The 23654-nt window shown below is 31.9% G+C and overlaps 1 protein-coding gene across 3 annotated transcripts in view; it reads left to right on the top strand.

Annotated features, from left to right (window-relative positions):
* LOC129946725 (uncharacterized) overlaps nt 1–20256 on the top strand; it is a 58638-nt gene extending 38382 nt beyond the window's left edge. For all 3 annotated transcript variants that reach the window (XM_056057009.1, XM_056057008.1, XM_056057010.1), the window contains exons 3-5: nt 18838–19031; nt 19092–19455; nt 19522–20256. In XM_056057009.1, the coding sequence (XP_055912984.1) occupies nt 18838–19031; nt 19092–19455; nt 19522–19824 (861 nt within the window). In that variant the 3' untranslated portion in view covers nt 19825–20256. The remainder of the gene's footprint in view (nt 1–18837; nt 19032–19091; nt 19456–19521) is intronic.
* Nucleotides 20257–23654: the final 3398 nt, after the last annotated feature.

Below are 23654 nucleotides of genomic sequence, written 5' to 3'. Positions count from 1 at the left end.
AACGAGCTTTATCAGATTGGAACAAAAAATGGAATCATAAAACAATTGTGTTCTAGATCTGAATTCAGTGTGTGCCTTACAAATATTCTGGATACCAAAGAGGTACCTAGTACCGAAATTTCACTACGCACAGTTGCGAATATGCAATCAACTGGGACTGGACAAGGATTCAAAACATGTCTTTGCAAGAAGGGTTGTAGCTCATCAAAATGTTTGTGCTTCAAAAATAAAATACTATGTAATTCTAAGTGTCACTCCAGCTTACCCTGTAAAAATAAATAAGTTCTTTCGTTTAAAAATAATGTAAAAAATTAAGAAAACTCTTTTTATTTCATTTTTAGTTAGTATGTTTTATTTTTCCAGATTTTTGATATACGAGTACATACATAATATTAATTTAACACATTTCCTAGCGTTGTTAAGCAGTTGTATACAATTCCTAGGAAATATATACATTTCCTAGAAAAAATGTACTGTAAATAATCTTTTATAAATCTTTTTATACATTTCCTAAATAGACTCGACATTGTATATATTTCCTAGGAATTGTATATAATTCCTACGTTTCATACATTTCCGGTAACATATACAAAATGGTTTCTATTAACTATATGGCTACAATACGATTCATATAGATTCAACTTGTTCCTTAAAAGCTCTTTTCCTTTAGATAGCTTTATTGTAATTTCATATTAGAAGAACCAGGATGGAAAATAAATAAGATAAGAAAGAGGCAGACCATTAATGTTTAAATTGTAAGGCGATCGCCTATTGGTTGTGTAGTTAGGTAGCAGGTATATGTCTAAAACGACCATAGAATAGTTCACTTGGCGTGCTTAGCTTTATGCAGATAGATAGATAAGGACATGTTTATGATGATAATGAAGGAATATTATTGGTGGCTAGAAGGAACATACTACATTCCTTCTTAAGTTTTCAGCGCAAACATGGAGTTAGTGTTCAATCTATTTTTTTCACTAAAGTTTTAAAAAACAAGCATACGAACAAGTACAAGAAATTGCTGTTCATGTGTTGTTTACAGTCAGGCTCTTGTGCGTTTTGGATTTTAGTTAAGAAGTGACACGTAAGCAGTAGTTGTAGAAGTTGTACGTAATACCTTTATAAATAGGTACAATGTGTATGCGTTGAAAAAGTGATTCTAATAGAAAATACATATACTCTCTCTGGCCAGTTTCTTTAACTTGTAGGTACTAAGTATTTATTTTTTTATATAGGCGAAGGCCAGTAAATCATGTGTGAAACAACCTTATTCGTAAAGAATAATATTTTAAAATCATATATACAAAGTTACCAAGATAATACTTCTTGATAGACTCTTTAAAATAGATTGTTGATTAAATATATCATATAAATGTGTACCAAATGCATTAATTTGGATGAAAGATAGGAATGTAATTACAATTTTGTCAAAATAATGCGCTCTTTCGGGTTCATGTACAGTTAAAATAATTTAAAAAATAATATTTTAAGATTCAAAATTTTACCTGAAAAAGAAGTTTGTCTTCAAAAATTTAAATGCCATTTTATAAATAAAAAAACCGTTGATTTTTCAAATTTTTATTTTGAAAATCGTTAGAGCGGTTTTTTTTTAAATTAATTTTTTATACATAAAATTTTCCAATTTTGTTCTAAAAATATTTTTGGAATGCAGTTGTATAGTGATTGTAAATATACGTCTTACGTTTGAATTTCGTAAAAAACTGTTGACCCGTTTTTGAGATATAGAGTTTTGAAAAAGAAAAATTCAATATTTTTTAAAAAATCCAAACAATTAAAAATTGAATTTTTGTTAATCAAATATTGTTAAGGCAATATAGGAGCTTATTCAGAAAAAAATTTATTAAAATCAGTTCATAGGTTACTGAGAAAATTAAAAAACAAAATAACGGTTGTATGAGCGGTACCTTTCCTGAGCAATACAAAAATATGTTTTTCTTATAAAAAGAAGTTTAGTTAAAAAATAAAATTTTAGAGAAAATTAAAAAAAAATCTATCGGTTTGTTTTTGAGAAAATTCCAATTATCGTTTTTTGACCAAAAAAATTGTATGGGGGCCACTGTTAGTTTTGATCTTAAAAAAAAAATTAAAAAAACGCCTAACGCGAATCTGCTCAAAACCTTAAGTTCCAAGTTTGAACTCAATCGACCCAATGGTTTAGGCTGTAGGAGCGTGGACAGACAGACAAAACCGACCGGACGGAATCGCGGGACCCACTTTTTTCGACTTCTCTACCATCGTAATATTATGTTTGATTAAAATCTCGAGTTCGAAATTTTGCACGAATGCAAAACTTGCCATATAGTTCCTATATGTCGCAAGTAAAAAGAGGCTGGGATGCAACAACACTGATAACTTCCCATCTTGTCTGTCGATTTTGCTTAAAAGTTTGTAGGTTTTCGTGTTTTGTTAAAAAAGTTGTCAGTCGAATTATTCTTAAAAAAAGGCTGGGATGCGACCCACACTAATAACATCCCATCCCGTCTGTCGGTTTGTCTTGCTTAAAGTTTGTCTATATGTACTCGTATCAATTTTAACCAAATTTGCATACTATTTTTTTGTAGATTTTATTTTTTATGAAAAAATGGACTGTTGGATTTTTATATAAAAATAACTGAATATCGAAAACAATATTTTCTGGGAAATAAAATAACTTTGAAGCCAATATTTTTAATTTTTTTAATTTTTGAAAAGCTATTTGAGTAGAAAGTAAATTTTTACCAAGTTTTAGCATTGTTTTTTTAGAGTTTTATTTTTTGTAAAAAAAACTTTCAATACGGTTTTTTTCAACATTTTATCGAATGTTGAAAACAATATTTCTTATAAGAAAAAATTAGTAAGAAGCCAATATTTAAAATTTTTGAAAAGATATTTGCGTCGAAAATCATTTTTTACCAGCTTTTGTTAATTTTTTTTCGGTTTTTATATTTTTGGGAAAAAACGGGCAATTCGGTTTTTTCAAAATTTTACTGAATATTAACAACAATATTTTTGGAACGATAAAATTAGTTTCAATCCAATATCTAGAAGTTTTGAAAAGATATTTGAGTCGATAATTAATTTTTACCAACTTTTATACATTTTTTTTTGGTTTTTAATTTTTGGAAAAAAAACTGTCAATTCGATTTTCCTGAAAATTTGCCCTAATGTTGAAAACAATGTTTCTTATAAGTAAAAATTAGTAAGAAGCTATTGTCTTAAATTTTTGAAAAGATATTTGAGTCGAAAATCAATTTTTACCAACTTTTGTTAATTTTTTTTCGCTTTTTAATTTTTTGTAAAAAAAACTGTCGATTCGATTTTTTTTCAAAATTTTACTGAATGTTGACAACAATATTTTTTAAAGATAAAGTAAATTAAAGCCAATATCTCAAAGTTTTAAAAAGATATTTGAGTCGATAATCAATTTTTACCAACTTTTATACATTTTTTTTTGGTTTTTAATTTTTGGGAAAAAACTGTCAATTCGATTTTTCTCAAAATTTTACTGAATATTAACAACAATATTTTTTGAAAGTTAATAGCTAATTAAAGCCAATATATTGAAGTTTTGAAAAGATATTTGAGTAGAAAATCATTTTTTACCAACTTTTGTAAAAATTTTTTTTTCGGTTTTTAATTTTTTGTAAAACAAACTGTCAATTCGATTTTTTTCAAAATTTTACTGAATGTTGACAACAATATTTTTTGAAAGATAAAATCAAATTAAAGCCAATATATTAACGTTTTAAAAAGGTATTTGAGTCGAAAATCAATTTTTAACAACTTTTGTTAATTTTTTGTCGGTTTTAAATTTTTGTAAAAAAAAACTGTCGATTCGATTTTTTTTCAAAATTTTACTGAATGTTGACAACAATATTTTTTAAAGATAAAGTAAATTAAAGCAAATATCTCAAAGTTTTAAAAAGATATTTGAGTCGATAATCTCTACCAACTTTTATTAATTTTTTTTAAGTTTAACTGTCTATTCGATTTTTCTCAACATTTTTCAGAATGTTGAAAACAATACTTTTTATAAGATAAAATAAGTTTGAAGACTAAATTTCAAGTTTTTGAAAAGACATTTGAATCGATATTCAATTTTTACCAACTTTGAGTAATGTTTTTTTTTAGATTTTTATTGTTTATAAAAAAAAACTGCCAATTCGATTTTTCTCAAAATTTTACCAGATGTCAAAAACATTATTCTTCGTTGCACAAAATTGTTTTGGAGATGAAATCATATCTAAGTCGTAAAATTTTGGGGTTTTTTTGATTTATAAAATAATCCGAATGTATTTTTTTCAAAAAATATACTTTTGTTATATCACGTTACAATATATTATATTAAATTTAATTCAAGTCGCTAGCGTTTTTGGTTAGTAAGATATTTAGGGTTAACCAAAATTTTCACCTTTTTTTTATGGACGACGAAAAAAACGTCGCGAACGTACGAACCCACGCACACACACACATGTTTCTAAAAATCTTTTATTTCGACTCTAGGGACCTTGAAACTTCGAGAAATGCAAAAAATTTTCAATTTGACACATCAGATGCATTACAATAACTTCCTATGGGAAGTTAAAAATTGTCTTTTTGGTGTGGTATACCGCATGGCGGCATCATCAGTCCTCATTTGTTTCTAAAATAGAAAAGAGTTAAATGTTCACTGGATCATTGACGAAATTTAATTAAAGTCAGTAGTTGTAAATTGGCAGGTAACGCGTTTAACTTGCAACATCAATTTTTAGGTAACTTTATTTCCACTGTTTGCCTCACTCGTGCAACTTAAGGTTTCTCTATTTTCTCTAGGTTTATGTCGAAAACCAGCAGCTTTTGATAATTGAAACCCAATATTCAAGCCAATACTGAAGCTACAAGTATATAGCTAGATTTATTTTAATAGGCAATGACTATGTAACTTGTAGCCTTATTTTTTATCTAAAGTTTTCATGCCCTTAAAAAAATATCCGATAAAATTTATTTGTTTGTTTAAATTTCTGAATTCAAATCTATTCTAGCAATTTTGTGAGGCATCTTATCATTTTGCTTAAAATTTATTTTTCACACTGTCACAATACGTTAAGCCCTCGAGCTTCATTTAATTCGTAGAACAACTTTGATTTCTATCTGTTCCATTGCACGTTCGCCACATATTTTTTCCATGTGATCTCAAAGCCATTCATATTCTATGCCGAATGTCAATCAAAACAACTAATCGAACGACTCTTCAATTATTATTATTGGAATGAAAAAAATAAAAAAAATTCTAACTCATTCATAAGCCACATAAAAATACAAACAAAAAAAATTGAATACAAACATTTTTCAATGCATATAGAAATTAATTTGAAATTCAAATCAAACTCCCACCAGGTATTTGCAGTTTTTAATAGCCCCATCAAACTTCTTGCAATCAAATCAATTTATTCACTGCCTTACTCTAGTTTTCTTTTTTCTTAACCAGCAGCAGCTACAAGAAATTACCACTCCAAGAACATAGTGTTGTTAAAATGGAAGGAATGGAATAATTTATGAATTAAATTATTCAAAACATTGATCAGTCTTCATTCTAGTACATATATGTACACGTATTGATTGACAGAGTACCTACGTTATATTGAAGTTTATATTAATTTTAATTCTGATTGGTTTGCTTTTTTCCGGTAGAAATAATTAGTTACGTTCCCACTCTAACGGTTTGCTTTTATTATTTATTATTAAAAGAAAAATGAGAAAAAAATTCAGATTAGCTAAAAGAAAAGAATTACCAGAGAATTATAATGTCCACTCTTGTCTTGTGGTGTTATTTTTTATTAGCTAAGATACTTGAGAATCGTAAACCTGTATAAAAAGTCGATATGATTTATAATAGACGACAGTATAGGCCACCTGCCCTACAATTAAACTAATTAAAGTAATAATTAGAGTCCGAGGTGTGTGCTACTAGGTGCAATTATTTTATGTGGGTATTTAATTTGTGTCTTCATTTTTCATATTTCTTTTTATTTCAATTACCTGTCGAACGCGGTGGAACAAAGAAAAAGGTTTTTTATTCTCAGGAAATCAGTTGGAAATTATTTTAAAGAGAATTGCTGTAACATTCCTAAAACTAATGTATTTTAAATTCTTTGATATGTTATAACGGGTTTTCCATTTTGCGGTTTCAAAAGTATGGGTTTTAATTCAACATCTGTAAAACTTAGTTGTTAACCCAATTTTATTTTCAGTTGAAAGTCTGACATTTACGAAAATGGATCGCTTAACTGTCGCTCAATGCATTCTTCTACAAAAATGGTGATTTCGCCAAAGCCACATATCGTGCTTTGAGAGGACATTATGGTTTCCATAATCGTCTTACTATTTATGTATTCACATCCATTAGAAATCTTAACATCTACAATTAAATTACAAAAATTCGAGAAATAAATAATCATTTATAACAAAAAAAATATTCGTACTAATCTATTAAATTAAGCGTTGAAAATAATAATTATATAAAAATGGTTTGATTAATTAATTTGAAAAGAACCAAAGTGTATATTATTTTTCAAAGTGTATCTGTTTATAAGAAAATTAAAATCAATATGATTTGAAATGAGATTAGTTTCTCTAACACAGCGAGTTAAAGGTTCATTACGAGCATAGTTTCCTTTTCTCGGAATAAGCAACGATCTCTTATTTGCATACAAATCTATCAACGCTAAAAAGAAAGAACATTTGATATGATGCAACAAAATGTCACTCGTAAAGATTACTGAAAACATTTTACTTTTATTTTCAAGGGAATGAGTTCCAAGAAATTTATCAGTTGAGTACGACTGATTTTCGACGTTCCAAACTAATTTCTGAATTATAAACCTTGTAAATTTTGTTTGGATCATTTCAATTCTTTTTGAAAAATATTGTAGTAAGGATTCCAAATTATACAACAGTTTTAAGTTTGATCTAACATAATAATAAAATAGATATTTAAGGACAAAAGGGTCCATGAAGTCTTTAGAATTACGTTTAATAAAACCTAGCATTGAATTGGATTTAGGTACAATACATTCTATAGGCTTGCTAAAGTTAAGTTTTGAATCTAACAATATACCAAGGTCCTTTTTCTCCAAAACTCTTTCAAGAACAAATTATTAACTTTGTAATCAAAAGAAATTTTCGAAAAATTGCTACAAAAGGAAACAATTTGACAATTATTAACTTTCAAGGATAATTGGTTAGTTGTAAACCTTTCTGTTAACTTTTGGAGATCATTTTGCAAAAGAATACAATCATTCATATGCAAGCAAAGTGTACTAGAATTTAAGAAGATATCAGCCAGGTCGTTGATAAATATTAACAAAAGAAGGGGACCAAGGTGGCTTCCTTGCGGGACACCCGAGGTAACAATAATTGGATTGGAGAGCACATGATCAATACAAACGAATTGTACACGAACCCTTGGATACGACTCCAACCATTTCAATATTTTTGAGTGAAAACCAAATTATTTCAGTTTTTCAATCAAAATAGTATGTCTAACTCTATCAAAAGCCTTCGCAAAATCAGTTAATATAACATCAAATTGGTATCCTTCTTCGACTTCCCATAGGAAGTTATTATAATCGGTCCGATTTGTCAAATTGAAAATTTTGACATTTCTCGACGTTTCAAAGTCCCTAGAGTCTAAATAAATTTTTTTTAGAAAGATGTCTGTGCGTGCGTGTGCTCGTACGTTCGTGCGTATGTACGTTCATGACGTTTTTTCGTTGTCCATAGCTCAAGAACCAGATGAGATATCGACTTCAAATAAATTATGTTATGCAGATAATAATGCAGAATGATCCAGAAAGGGCTTTCAAGAAAATTAAACATTTTGGTTAACCCTAAATATCTTACGAACTGAAAACGCTGGAGACTTGAATTAAATTTTATATAATATATTTTAACGTGATACCTAACAGATACTTTTTTTTTGAAAATAATATAATTAACTCTTTTTTTTATAAATCAAACAACTGGAAAAATATATGTCACCTCGAAAATTTTCGAATACAAAATGATTTTATATCCAAAACAGTTTTGTGCAACGAAAAACAACGTTTTTAACATCTGGTAAAATTTTGAGAAAAATCGAATAGACAGTATTTTTACAAAAAATAACAAAATAAAAATAAAAAAATAATATTGTCTTTAAACTACTTTCATCTTTAGAAAATAGTCAACATTCAGTAAAATTTTGAGAAAAATCTTATTGAGAGGTTTTTTACACCTAAAAACAAACTTCAAACAAACAATACATGGTAAAAATTAGATTTCGACTCAGAAAGCTTTACAAAAATTAAAAATATTGTCTTCAAACTTTTTTATTTCACAAAAAATATTGTTTTCGATATTCAGTAGTTTTATACAAATTCAACTGTCCGTTTTTTCATAAAAAATAAAATCTACAAAAAAAACAGTACGAACATTTGGTAAAAATGATGTTCGGTTCTCGATATCACTTGAAGAATAGAAGGTATTGACTTAAAATTATTTTTATTAATCCAATTAAAACTACTAAAATTAGTTAACGATGTTAACAAATATAGATTTTGAAACCAAACTATTTCATCATATGCAAAATGTTGTTCTTAGTTTTTAATTCTTTTAGAATAATTCAATTGACAATTTTTTTTAACAAAATACGAAGACCTACAACTATTTTAAGCAAGACAAATCGACAGACAGTATGGGAAGTTATCAGTGTGGGTAAACCGAATCCGTACGGATAATTTGCACTTGATAGAAAGCACTTTTCATGACAAGAATAACTTACTTACTTAAGGTGGCGCTACAGACCGGGCGGACTTGGGCCTCAACCAATATGCGTCTCCAGCCAGCTCGGTCCCTAGCTGTTTCCAGTTTCGCACGACAAGTTGGTTGAGGTCCTCTCCCACCTGGGTGCGCCACCTGAGTCGCGTACTGCACCTTTCCTCCGGATTGGATTCGAAGACATTCAGGGCTGGAGCGTTAATGTAAATCCGCTCTACATGACCTAGTCATCTAAGCCGTTGGACTTTAATTCTGCTAACTAGGTCAGTGTCGCTGTACAGCCCGTACAGTTCGTCGTTATATCTTCTTCTCCATTCTCCATCTATGCGTACGGGACCAAAAATCACCCGAAGAATTTTTCTCTCGAAGCATCCTAAGACGCTCTCATCTTTCTTTGAAAGGGTCCAGGCCTCAGCGCCATAAATGAGAACCAGGATGATTAGTGTCTTATAGATTATATAGTGATTTAAGATGCTCGAGAGAGGACTTTACTTCTCAATTGCCTTAAGACCAAAGAAGCACTATTAGCAAGAGTTATTATTCGTTTCATTTCAGCGTTGTCTGTGTTAATAGCGGTGCTAACTACTTCAAAGTTATAGCTGTCCATGGTGAGGTTTTGTCCAAGACGTCGTCGTTCAGTGTCCTTTTTTGATGACAGCATATACTTGGTCTTGCCCTCATTGACCACTAAACCCATCTTCTTCGCTTCCGTCGCAATGCTCAAAAACGCTCCACTGACATCACGCTTTAATCTTCCAATTATGTCAATGTCATCTGCGTATGCGAGTAATTGGATGGACCTTTGGAAGATTGTGCCTCTAGTGTTGACGGTTGAGTTTTGCACAATTCTTTCTAGACAGATGTTGAAGAAGTCGCATGACAGTGCATCGTCTTGTCTAAAACCTTTTTTGACATCATATGCATTGGTGAGATCTTTTCCGACCTTGATAGAGCAACGTGCATTCTTTATCGTCATTCTACACAAATGGATAAGTTTGACAGGGATGCCAAAACTGGACATTGCTCTGTAGAACTCTTCCCTATGGATGTTGTCGTACGCGGCTTTAAAATCGATAAAGGGATGGTGGGTATCGATTTGAAGGTCCTGGGTTTTTTCCAAGATCTGCCGTAGTGGGAATATTTGGTCGATAGTGGACTTTCCTGGTCTGAACCCACTTTGATAAGGACCAATCAGGTTGTTGACGTACGGCTTCAAACGTTCACATACGGCAGAGACTATCTTATATGCAATGTTAAGGAGACTGATGCCTCTGTAGTTGGCGCAGTTTAGAGGGTCTCCTTTCTTATGTATCGGGCACACTATGCTGAGATTCCAATCATCGGGCATGCTTTTGCAGATGAGTTGGTGCATGCTCCGTACCAAGTCATCGCCTGCTGCTTTGAATAGTTCCGCAGCGATGCCGTCAGCTCCAGCAGCTTTATTTGACTTCAGTTTAGATATAGCTATCTTTACTTCGTCAAGGTCGGGTAGGCGGAATTGTTGATCTGAGTCGCTGAGGTTGAGTGGTTCTATATGCCTTACAGCGAAATTCGGTTCGTCATCGCCGTTATATAATTTGGAGAAGTGGTCTTTCCATATTCTCAGCATCGACTGCGGTTCTACTACGATGTTCCCTTGATCGTCTTTACAGGCTTCGGTTCGTGGCTGGTACCCTTGGGACAAGAATTACTCTTGGAGAATTTGTCGCTTTCTCGCAAGAGGCAGTACCCGTGCAAAACTTAGAATGGCACAGGCAGGGATTAAACCCAATACCTCTGGCATGACAGTCCAACGTACTAACAATCATGTCACGGGTATTACAAAAAAATCAATTTTAATGGATGAAATTTATTAATATTTCTAATTTAAGAAGTCATTTGACCATAAACAAGGTCCATCATTTAACACCGTAAATTTGGACACATTTTGAAACTAACTTCTACATTTGGGAAGTTTCGTTCTTAAGGTAAAGATGCATGGCAGCAACCTTACTGAACAGAAAATTCAACACATTTTGAAAATAGTCAACAACTATCAAAACTTCTCATGCTGCTTAAAAACACTGCACTTGAACTGCGTTACCAACCAAGATCTCATAATTTGCAAAAAACATGGACTCATAAATATCCGGAAAGAAGAAAATTATAACTTATGATAAATTATGACAATCCTCGAATGTGTTATCTTTTTAATAATTTCAGCCTCATAAGACGTTTAAACGATAACAAGGTTTAGTTCCCTCGTTATCTCAATTTGTAAGCTGTGGTTGCTTTTGAATACAAAGTTATAGGCTTTTTATTTTCTTAGATATTTCCTTATTAATTTATATCTTAAAAATGATCTACTTTATAGGCCTACAAATTAAAAATTTGAATACCCAAAAATTGTGCAAATAATTAAAAATTCATAAAAATAACAAAACAGAACATTATAACATCTTAATTTGTGCTATAAAAATAAAAAATAAAAAACCCTACATTACTAATTCAACCTATAGCCAAACCGATTTAACTTTTCACCTTCAATTCAAATTTTGCTTTTAAGTCTCACCTTGAATACATTCTTTGACACCTCTTCCACTTGAAATAATCATGTTTATATACAAATACCGGAAGGCAACACGTCTTCAAGCATTTATATATGTATATGTACTTAACATCACGATTTCACGAATCAAGAAAAATAAGACTTTATTTGCATATTTTGCCATTTTTGAAGGTCATTTCATTACCACAAGAGTAACAATTATTATTATTTCTATCCCAAAGACAACAATGAACAATTTAATTTGCAAATTCTTAAAATTAAAGTTAAAAAACCTTTGGGGGTCTCTTTTACAATGTGAGTTCATTGGTTATACTTAAAGAAGTCGATGAAAAGTAAAAGCCCATCTTTGTCCATCATCGAAGATCATGAGAAATAAAAAGTCACGTTTACGTTTGGTTTTTATAACCACATCACGTCCTGGATAGATAAGTTTATGGATATCACTTTTGATTGCGACGCGTCAAAAGATGTCCAAAAGTGACCACACCAGCCACAATTCAAAGTTGAAAATTAAGTAAACGCTAACTGGATTCGATCCCGGTGTTAACTTAAAATTCAAGACATGAATTCGTGTATCTATGTAAGTTGTGAAGTAGTCATGCATCAAAAGCGTGGATTAATGTGGAGAACTACGAAGGCTTGAGAGATAATGATCATAAAGGTTTGATATGTATGTACGCTCATAAACAGGCTTGCAATTTACACAGGGTTGGGTAGATATACCTTCCTAAATGGGTGGATTACTTGGTTTAAAAAACCTGAGAGGTGTGAACAACAGGTGGGAAAGATAATTGAAAAATCGTGCTATTATGAGATGTCCTGAAATTTAACATCAAAATAATGGATCTTATGTAAGGCCCTTAAAAAAGATTCGCCTTAAAGTTCCATCAAACCTCAATGCTCCCCTGTGCAACTAAACAATGCACCTTTGTGATGTGGTAATCTGGAAAAATCTTTTACAGACAACAAAATATAAAAATTGGGGGTCAGATTACATCATAAATTGCATGAAAATTAAATGTACGGATTGAATGGTTTTTCAGTAGGTAAATTTAAACACACTCCTAACTCCTAAGAGCGAGATAAGTGCAAATTAAATTGAGAGATCAAAAAAGTTAATAAAGGAGTTTTTTTGAAGCCATAACAATAACCAAACAATTATATTACAAAATTGAGGCGAGTCCATAGAGCATGCAGCAGCAGCACCGATGCAAGTACATTCAATATGGGGCGTCAATTTAATCGGCATTCAAAAAAATTAACATGTTTGTTTAATGAACACGCGTTTTAGAATCATTGAAATTGATAAATTGAACTCAGTATTAAAAAATAGGCAACAATTTATTTCATTGCAAGTTTAAGTGATGTGATATTGAATGCATTTTGGTTGTTTAAGAAATTCTTAAGTAACTAGTCATGATTTAGATGACTCTCTAAGTAATTTATTCAATTGTTTATTTATTTGCAGTTTAAAGTTCAGAGTCATTTGAAATATGTAACTGCCAATTTATGTGAATGAGCACATAAATGGATAAATCTAAATGATTTGATTTATTCATTGAATGAGTGAGTGGATTTGTTTAGCATATATTGAGAAATTGTTAAACTACTATGACGCCTTGCGTCGTCACCGCCGCCGGTTTTCAACTCTGAATGGGCAAATTTATGAAAATAAGGAAGCAAAAATAGAGTATTTTAAATGTTCTCAAGGGGATTTCGAGTGGTTTATTTAAAAAAAAAATATTTAATGCATTCAAAATGTTATTTGATGTTTAAACGTGTTTATAATTTCTCATTTTACTTCTGGTGAAAATTCAGCGTGTTTTCTTTAATTTGTAATTTATATTATAATAACAATTAAAATTAAGGCAGACTTTATTAATTTGCAATCAAATGTTTCTAAAACATTTAACCGGCTTTACTATGGGCATCAAACCAGTTTTTATTATGTTTTATTCTTTTACCATTTGTGATAGCCTATGATTTGTGCTTAAGAATTAGTGGGGTGCTAGGAACTTGTTAGGAATTGTGGTTTTTATTTTGGGTACACTGAGGCGTATACGCACTTTTTTTAGTTTTTTAATTTATTGATTTTTTAATACGTTTTTGTTTTATTTGTTTACACACAGAAACGTTTGCTGTTTGCATAATAAAGAAGTATACTGTATGTGTTAAGGGTTTTCCAATAAGAGGTTTCATTTTGAAAAGCCTTCTATTTAAGTAGTTGTCACAGATATCTGGACATTACTTAAATAAAATGCACTACTGGATCGCACAAACTTACTTTATTATGCAAAAAGTCTGTTTAAAAAAGTCCCTATATAAAATTCAATAATATATATGTTTGTCGAAAAAACCTCCAATTTTCAATTTTTTTGTTAAAAAACTTTAGATGGTTTTTATTTAAATTAACTTTTTTATATATACAAATTTCTGCATTTTGTCTTTAAAACATTGAAGCAAAAATCAACAAGAATGTAAAAATCAACGAAAGAAAGAACCCTTGAAAATAAATAAAACAATTTGTAGCTTTAAAATAAATTTTATTTCAAAGCCTCTGGTTTCCGAGAGGTATAATTTTGTATGGATAAATTGTAATATTGGTTTGTAGGATTGATGTTATGAAAGTGTGCTAGCTGCTTAGGGATCTGTCAGAAAAAAAAGAGAGCGCACTTCATTTAACGCGCGCCTTTTATGCCTTCCGAAGTCTCCATGAAAATTTCCAATTGAATCCTGTAGTCGTCTTCTTTGCAATAACCAATCAGCCGTTCTCCTTCATCTGACATTTCGCAGCAACATTGTTTCTGATGAGTTCAGAAAAAAATATCTGTTTGTGTTGTTTATTTTTATGATGGACTAAGTCATTTTCGCAACATTGCCCCCCCTTCAAGACTCAATGATCCGACTGGGTTATAACTGGCTCGCTGTAGGCTGCAAGACGGTTTAAGTGGACTACCCTCGACTTTCGTTTGCTGGAATTTGTATATGGTATACTAGATCTAAAAGAGACCTAACCACCTTGACTGGACACTCCCAATCACATTGGAGTTTAGGGCAAAAACCCACCCGTCTTTTAGGATTATAAAACCATCCTTTTTCTCCCGGTGCAAAAGATTTTGGATTTGCTTTCAAATCATAACTGGCCTTCATGGAGTCTGCCGTTACCTGTAAATTATCGTGGACAACTTGGTGGACTTTCTGAAGCTTACTTCGTAATTCAAAAACAATGATTGGCGTTGTCTTTATTTCTCCTGGTGGAGTACTACACAACAGATCAATAGGTAGTCTCAGCTCCCGACCAAACGTTACCATAGCTTCAGAAAATTTTGTCTATTCATGCTGAGCAGTGCGATAAGCCAAGAGCGCTGGCTGTAGATAATTGTCCCACTCTGTTTGATTTTGACAAGTGAATTTAGCGAGTTAGTCCAAAAGAGTTCGGTTAAACCTTTCAACCATTACATCTGGCTGAGGTCGCAGTGGTGATGTTTGAGTTTTTTCTAGTCCTAGGGTGTCCATAGCACTTTCAAAGAGCTCAGCCTTGAAATTCCGACCTTGGTCGGAGGGAATAAAATAATTAGCTCAGCGGTCTGGCTCGGCACGGCAAAGCATTCAGGCCACTTAGTAAAATAGTTCTAGGTTGAAGGTTGAATAGTAGCTAGGTTGAAGCTTTCCACATGTTCTGCAAGGGGGTCCTTTGCGTTGCAGATTGGTGGCAACCAAGACACCAGATCTTGACGTCAGTCGTCCTTCCTACCCATAAATATCTATTCTTTACCTTGGTGAGAGTCTTTTGTTTGTCCAAAATAATCCCCCAATTGCCCTTTTGTCGAGCGATGTCAAAACGTCTGGAACAAAACTTTTGAGAACAACTTCTCGGACACTCACCTTGTCAGAATCCTCCTCTAAGACTTGGAAGATAACGTTGTCGATGATTTTAAGTTTACCAAACAAGCTCCAATAAGCCTTGACTTCAGGATTTTCTCTGATAATGTTTTCTTTTGAAGTTCGACTTGCTTGTTCTAACCAAATTCTTACCCTTGACAAAGTAGAATCTTCACGTGGCCTTTCCTCCACTGTTTAGAGTGTTATTCGAAGATTGAGAACAAATTTTACAATTCCGCATTTCCATGTTTGGCCATTGTCTATGAAGAATTTGAAAGTCGTATTCTTGTAGCCTCTCAAAACATCTCGCCATTTGCCTGGTATTTTAAAGTTGAGGAACCACCGAAGCGATGCGTGGTCTGTCCGCAATACAAAGCGCCTTCAGAGCAGGTTATACAGTTGTTTAGTGATTGAATAGAAATTTAGTCTGGACGAACCTATCGAATACACACCATGTTTTGTCGGTAAGCTAGCTATCCCAAGACACAGCTCATCCAAGGACAACTCATCCCGGTGATGAAAAATACTTGTAAGCATACTTAACCAAAACAATTGTTTGTGTATTTAACTGGTTCTTTCAAAGGTTTTCCTCTGGATAGCTTTATTTTAATTTCATATTAGAAGAACCAGGATGGAAAATAAATTATCTGAAGATAAGAAAGAGGCAGAACATTTGTTTTTAAATTGTAAAGCGGTCACCTAAGGGTTGTGTAGTTAATAGTTCATTGGCATTCTCAGCTTTATGCAGATAGATAAATAAGGACATGTTTATGATGATAATGGAGGAATGTTATTGGCAGGTACAAGTTTTCAGGGCAAACATGGAGTTATTACGTTTGGTTAATTTTGTCAGGCTCTTATGCGTTTTGAATTTTAGCTACGAGGTCAAGCGGAAGCAGTAGTCGCAGAGGTTGTAACAATAGAAAATTCATATACTCTCTCTGGCGCGTTTTTTTAACTTGAAATAAGTATTTATTCTTTTATAAAGCTGAAGGCAAGTAAAATATGTGTGAAACAACCTAATCTTTAAAGAATAATATTTTAAACTCATATATACCAAGGTAACAAGATAATACTTCTTGATAGACACTTAAAATAGATTGTTGATTAAACATATCTTATTCGTTAATCCGACGCAGTGGCGCTACACGGACGACCATTGTTGGTATTTACAATAGTTATAGTTATAAAATACATAAATATGTACCAAATGCATTAATTTGGATAAAAGATAGGAGTGTATTCAAAATGTTGTCAAAATTATGCGCTCTTTCGGGGATCATGCAAAGGGTTTGATCTGATGAGATGGGAGGGGTTATATTTAAAACAAGTAAAATAATTTTTAAAAAAAAACTAATTTAAGATTCAAAATTTTACCTAAAATATAAGTTTGTCTCCAAAAATTTAAAGGCCATCCTCGAATTTTCAATTTTTTTTAGAAAATCTTTAAAGTGGATTTTTTAAATAAATGAATGAATGAATTGTATATAAAATATTTCAATATTGTTCTAAAAATATTTTTGGTATGCAGTTATTTAGTGATTGTAAATATACGCTCTACATTTGAATTTCGTAAAAAACTATTGACCTATTTTTGAGATATAGAATTTTGAAAAAAAAGTTCATTTTTTTTTTTAAATCCAAACAATACAAAATTGCACTTTTGATATCAAATATAGTTGAGGCCGTATAAGAGCTAATTGACAAACAAAATTATTTGAAAACGGTTGATAAGTTGTTAATAAAATTAAGAAACGAAAAAACGGTTCTACAAGCGGTACTTTTCCTAAGCTGTACATAAATATGTTTTTCTTATTAAAGAAGCCAAATTGAGAAAATACGAATTTTCGTTTGTTGACCAAACAAATTTTATGGGAGCCACTGTTAGTTTTGATCTTAAAAAAAAATGAAAAAAAACCTAAAACGAATCTGCTTAATTACCTTAACTTCCAAGTTTGAACTCAATCGACCCAATGATTTAGACTGTAGGAGCGTGGACAGACAGACAAACAAATGCGGACGGAATCGTGGGACCCACTTTTGTCGATTTCTCTAGCATCGTAATATCATGTTTGATTAAAATCTCGAGTTCGAAATTTTGCACGAATGCAAAACTTGTCATATAGATCCCATATGTCGCAAGTCAAAACGATAAAACCTCTTCACATACAAGCCCAAAGATATCTTCACTTTAAATCATTAGTAAATTACATAATAAATCTTTAAAACTCTGTTTAACCCTAAGATATTAATTTAGCTCATGCTGAAATTCACGACTTTGTTGACAGCGTATACATTTTGAAAATACTTTCAAAAACTCATTATCAAATCGATCTTTAATTGAAGCAGCTCTTATAACGGTTTCAATTCCCAATTTTCTCAAGAATGTTGTTCCATTAACCTTGTGACTTTACTTTTCAATAATTTTTAAACTCATCTCTACTGAACATTTACTACACACACAAAATTCCAAGAGTGCTTATAATAAACCAAAAAAAAGAAATAAACTGTAATTCAAGCTAACTTATACCTTTTAGACTTAATTTAATAGATTATCATTTATTAATCCATTTAATATAACATTCTCCATCACTTTTTAAGGTTTTATTATTTTGATATGATGAACTATTAAATAACAACTCTCACTATAATCCATTAATGAGTTTCAATTCAAAATAAGAAAAAAATCATTCAAGTTCAAGTTTGGTTGAACTCCAAACATATATTTATTGTTATTTATTTCGCACTTCGTTATGTCCGCGAGAGCGCAGAGCAACTGCTTTATATATTTTTTTTTGTATTATTATTATTTAATTCATTTCATTATCCACTTGTTAAACAAATCACTGTAATTAATCATCATTCAGATAAGAGATCATTGTTATTGATGTGTTTTATTATTTACGGAATTAATTTAAACTATCATACGTTATATTTGTTTGTGTCATTTGTGCTTTTAACATGAACAAAACAACAACAAAAACATATTTATATTTCTACGATTGTGCTCTATTGTCTCACCTATTTTTATTTATCATCATAAACTTGCAGAATTAACTCACAAATGGTTTTTATATTAATCACTTTTCTAATGATATGAGATAATTAATAAAAAATAAATTTAAAAAACAATACAAGAACTTTTAGAGCCAAGGGCTGTTCCTATTCAAGCGGACACTTTTGGAACCGGTCTTATACCTCGCCTCAAGATTATGTCACTTAAAGAGCATGGACATTGTTTGTTCTTATATTTCTTTATCTTTTTTTGTATTAAAAATGCAGCATTATAATTGTTGAAAAATAATAATTAATCAAATTGATTATTGAATGGAAATATTTTCAGACAAAAGAGCTGAGAAACAAACTCGATTATTGATTTTATAAAATCTTAAGCTCATGAAGGTACACAATTTGTATGTATGTTTTTTTTAGGAAAGAAACACGGATGTTCTTTAAATCAAAAGTCAAGCATTATTGTTTTTTGACAAGCATAACATTTGAAAGTTTTTATAAAATATTGGCTTTATATTTTCCCGAATTTTATTAAGAAGATTTATATTTTTTTAAGATTATATCATTAATTCTTTCTATTGTACTTTGTTCTCTTTCAGTTTAATCCAGAAGTTCTTTTGCTCGTGACATGTGTAACCCTTTCAACAGCCATTCGGGTTGATTTTGGCACAAAAGGTGGTCCCATAGTTCCTGCTGCTCCAACTACACGGCAACCAGCCCCACAGCCATATCGAAACCCAGCACCAGTATGGGAGGATCAATCAAACGATATTCCAAATCCCAACAAATATCAGTAAATTAATCACATCAATGACTTACAAATTAAATATAAATTTGTCTTCCCCTAAAATAGATATGTCCTCCCACCTCCATCACGGCCAAAACCTGAAACGAACAACTACAAGACATCATCATCACAACCCATTGCAGGCCATCAGAAGCCGCGAGAATTCGTCTTCGGAAAGGTCATCTCTCCAGACTACATCAACTCGTTCTTCCCCCATTCCCAGACAGTGTCCGCCTTCTCGCCACAATTCATACCAAACTATGGCTTCAAGTACCACGCCATTGTGCCGTCAACACAAAAAACCTACTACACCAAGAACACTGATCTCTATTACAATGACAAGTTTAACAAATTCAATGGCAAGTACAATGTTAAGACTAAGAAATACAAGGCTTTCGAAAAGGCTGCCAAATACAATCCAAGTGTTTACGTAAGTTTAAGATCATTCTACTGACAAAAAATCAAAAGCATTCCCTATATTATCCTTCATTTACAGTATTCGAATATCATTGATCAGTCAGCTTTGTCATTCCAAAATCAACAACAACTCCCACTACTCCAAGCACCTCAACCATTTCGTTTACCCACCATCGAAGTCATGAACCCTCAAACGGTTACACCCGCCATTGCCACAGGCACTGGCGGCGGCTCCGCCACTACCACAATCAAAATTACAACACCGAAAGTCATCAACTACTCCAAAGACGATTTATACTCAATTTCGAAAAATTACAAACTGCATCATCACCAGACACAATCAAATTCATTTTCATACGAATCGAATAAAATTAGGAGATGAACGAACGCAGAATTTAATAAAACTCTTTCTCGCTTTCGATTTCGGATTGATTTTTAGACTTAATCAGAATTTATGAGCGCACGTCTGCAGTCTGTGACCTTCATTAAATTAATTTTGTTTATTTTTTTTAATGTTTATTTTGTATTCCTGATCGAATTATTGTATCCTTTCCTTTATTGCCTCGACGAAGTTTTTAGTTTATCTTTTTATTTCATTTGCCATATTTTCGTTGGCATTTTTTTGTTTGATTTAAAAATTTTATTTATTTTAAGAAATTCAGTGAAAAAACCAACTATTACGAAAATTACAAATTTTGAACAGCGAAATGTAATCGAATTTTATTTTAACAAAATTGTCTCTTTTTTATATTATGTAAATAATTTAAGTGTATGTATGATAAAATAATGTAAATAAAATAAATTAAATAAATTTGATTGTTTCTATTTTTGAAAGTGGTCTAAATTGGTAGACAAAATCTTTTATGGAAAAGTAAGTACAAGTCGGTTCAATGGTAATCAAATATCAGACTTGGCCAGGTTTTTATCGAAGTTAATGAAGGGTTTTACAATAGTTAGTTCGTTAGTTGAACACAAAATAATTTTAAATTAATAATTCCATCTTAGTTTTAATTTCGAAGTTCAGTTTGCTGTAGATCATTTTGTATTGTAATGATTATGCTTCCGTTTTACATTTTGCATAATGAGTGTGGCTTATTCTATGAAGAATCCCATTAAACACGTTACTTAGGTCCATAGAACTTATTTCTGCCATATTTTCCGGCTCCTCCCATTTCATGACTAGTAGTTAAAATGTGCTCCAGTATTTGTTTTGGTAACATTCCCTCATCCATCTCCAATATTTTAATAATATGTTCAAAGTGAATCTTAAAAGTGTCCAAAAATAATGGTGGAAAGGTTGTTTCTAAATGCAGCATATAGTTTGGTGTGCATGCCGGTAATCGAAAAATCCATTACAAAAATTCCTAAGAAACCTTTTGACTTCTTCGAATTCCCCAAAATTGTACCCCATAGCAATACTGCAGTATGGAGGCAGCAGCCGCATGAAAAATGTTCAATTTCGAACTATGATCAACGTATTTATTATCAATGCATCGGTTCTACACTGAAGAAACTGCCCTTTTTGCATCGGCCAGCTTACTTTAAAAATGTTTTCTCACGCTGAGGTTTGCAGTGACTATCATCCCTTAGTATCTATACTCCCACACTATTGTAACATATTCTCATTGATATCCACATTTTTCGTTGTTTGCGTGCTTACCACCTCCTTCCCTGAAGATCATCGTTTTAAATTTCTCCAGATTGACGGACAGATTCAAAAGTGTACAGTAGCTTTCAAGACGGTTCATCGTTCGCTGTATTCCTTCGAAAGATTCGGACAAAAAAACTATGTCATCAGCATACATTAAAGCCGGTATGTTTCCAAACTGAATTCCTCCACCGGAAACAAACTCGCCATCCCATACATATGCAACATTGTTCTCGTACATTGCTTTTAAAAGAACTACAATTTTGGAGGACATTCCTAATTTGTATAGCTTGTATCAAAAGCTGAATGAAAATCGACGAAAAAAGATCAATATTAAACAGGGTGAATAATTGATCTAAGATCGAGCAATTTCTCTTAAACCCACCTTGAAATTTCCACAGTATTTCATTGTAACTTACCCACTGCGTAAGCCTATTACAAATCAGAGCACTAAAAAGCTTCGCCGCTGAGATGTCTCTGTAATTTTCGGGATTATCGTATGATCCTTTTTTGTGCAGTGGATATATAATTGCCCTTTTAAAGCTTGCAGAAACAGATTCTGTCTTAAATATTATATTATATTCTTTTGTTAAGGTGACTACGAATTCAAAAGAACAATTTGTATACAATTTCGCTTGGGCTCAGTTGTCAGATGGAGCTTTTCCCTTTTTTTCAGTTGTTAACGGCGCACCTAGGAAACCATCACTAAAAAAAGGGGCTGCATAGTGCATAAGCGGAGAAAATATCGGAGTGTTAAGTAGGCTCTTAAAATGCTCACGGAGCTTAAACGCATGCAATGTTGCTGAAATTGTGTTGGTTCTCCCAGTGATAGTTTTAGCGGCTTTCCTAAAATTCAGAAGAAGATTTTGATGAATTCATGATAGCAACTTTTTTTTCCTCCAGTTGTTTCCTCTTGGATAGACAGAGTTTTTTAAAGCTTTTATTAGCTGATACGTACATAATTTTAAAGAAATCTTTATTTTGTTTCCTTAGGAGCCCCAAGAATGGAAAGGATTTTTGTCTGGCTTTTCGGCACTCAGCATCGAACCATAATTGTTTACCAGTATCTTGATGAATTTGGCCAAGCCATCATTATAAACGGCCATCGCTATAGGTCAACGATTACCAACTTTTTAAGGGCTGAATTTGATGATATAGACACTTAAGACATATGATTTTAACAGGATGACCCTACGTGTCACACAACTGAAGACATGGTCGATATTTTATAAGAACCCTCTAATACAATATCCATATTCTATGTTCTCTTTCACCCATTTATGTTATTTTCAGGGCTCTCAAATATAAATAAGATCTTATTGATAATTCATATACATCATGTTTTATTCAATTTTAAAATCGACCCTTAATTGAAAGCGTTGTAGTTTAATATATGTCATCAATATTGATGGTTTTGCATATTTTTAATAAAACCATTTTCTATTAGTTATCAAAACAAACAAAATTTATCGAATTTTAGATGGTAATATTGATTAAAAGAAGATCACACAATTTTAAAATGCAATATTTTTGAAAAGCACAAAGTGCCAAAAAAGTCATTTATCAAAAGATCCTAATTTTTCTTTTACATTTACTGAATAATAACAATGTAATACTACACTGTAACAAGACTTAGACTCATAATCAAAAAATATTCAATTGGTTTTTTAGATTTAGATTAGATAGATTTTTATTGCTCGTCTTAAATAATTTACATTATTTATTCATTTTTGTTAAAAAAAATTCCGTTCTAATAGCATTTCTCCTGATGTCTTTAAGAATTGGACATTTAACCATGAAATGAAATACATATTTTCTAACTAGTAGATTACATAAGGAGCATAATATTGGTAAATCCTCCCTATGTGGAATGAAGTTAAGAGGTTCGAGTTCACCGCGAGAAATTTTCCTCTACGTTGTATTCATCCCGGGAATAGTTCTTCGCCTCCAAAATTGTGATTGAGTTGACTGCAAATTGTTCTGTGCAGAGACCCAGTTGCTTCATTAAGGCAGTGATTCTTTCCATTGATTGAAATCAAAATTATCTATGTTAAGGTCCATGTCACTCTCCCTAGCAAGTTTCAGCCATTCCGCATATCATCCCGACCTCTCTCGAATAGTTTGAAGTGCCACTATCTTCGGTAACCGGTAAATATCCATATTCATGATTTTGAGCAAATAAATCAATCTCTATTCGAAGTGTTCCAAGAATGGCTGCCGTCCCGTTTCCAACATAAATATATAGTTCTGCGTATTTGGTAGCAGCCGCAAGATCCTTTTAACGTTGAAGCGTAACAATTTTTCCACATCTTTATATTGCTTCGCTCCCCAAACTTGAAATGCATAGACAAGATTGATTCTGCTACTGCCTTAAAAACAGGGTACTTACTGCTGTTTGCGATATTTTTGTTTGAGAAACACTAACTCCAAGATGTGCTGATGGCGGCTATTGCACTTGTAAGCTTTTCTCTCAGATGCGTTTCCGTATTTAAATTTGTTGTCAAAATCACGGTTTGAACTCTTTGACAATTTCTATATTTTCACAATTGTAGTTCCATTTTTCC

This window comes from Eupeodes corollae, chromosome 2, assembly GCF_945859685.1.
Source record: "Eupeodes corollae chromosome 2, idEupCoro1.1, whole genome shotgun sequence".
Lineage (NCBI taxonomy): Eukaryota > Metazoa > Arthropoda > Insecta > Diptera > Syrphidae > Eupeodes > Eupeodes corollae.
The sequence above is the reverse complement of the archived record's forward strand: the minus strand, read 5'-3'. Positions and strand labels throughout refer to the sequence as shown.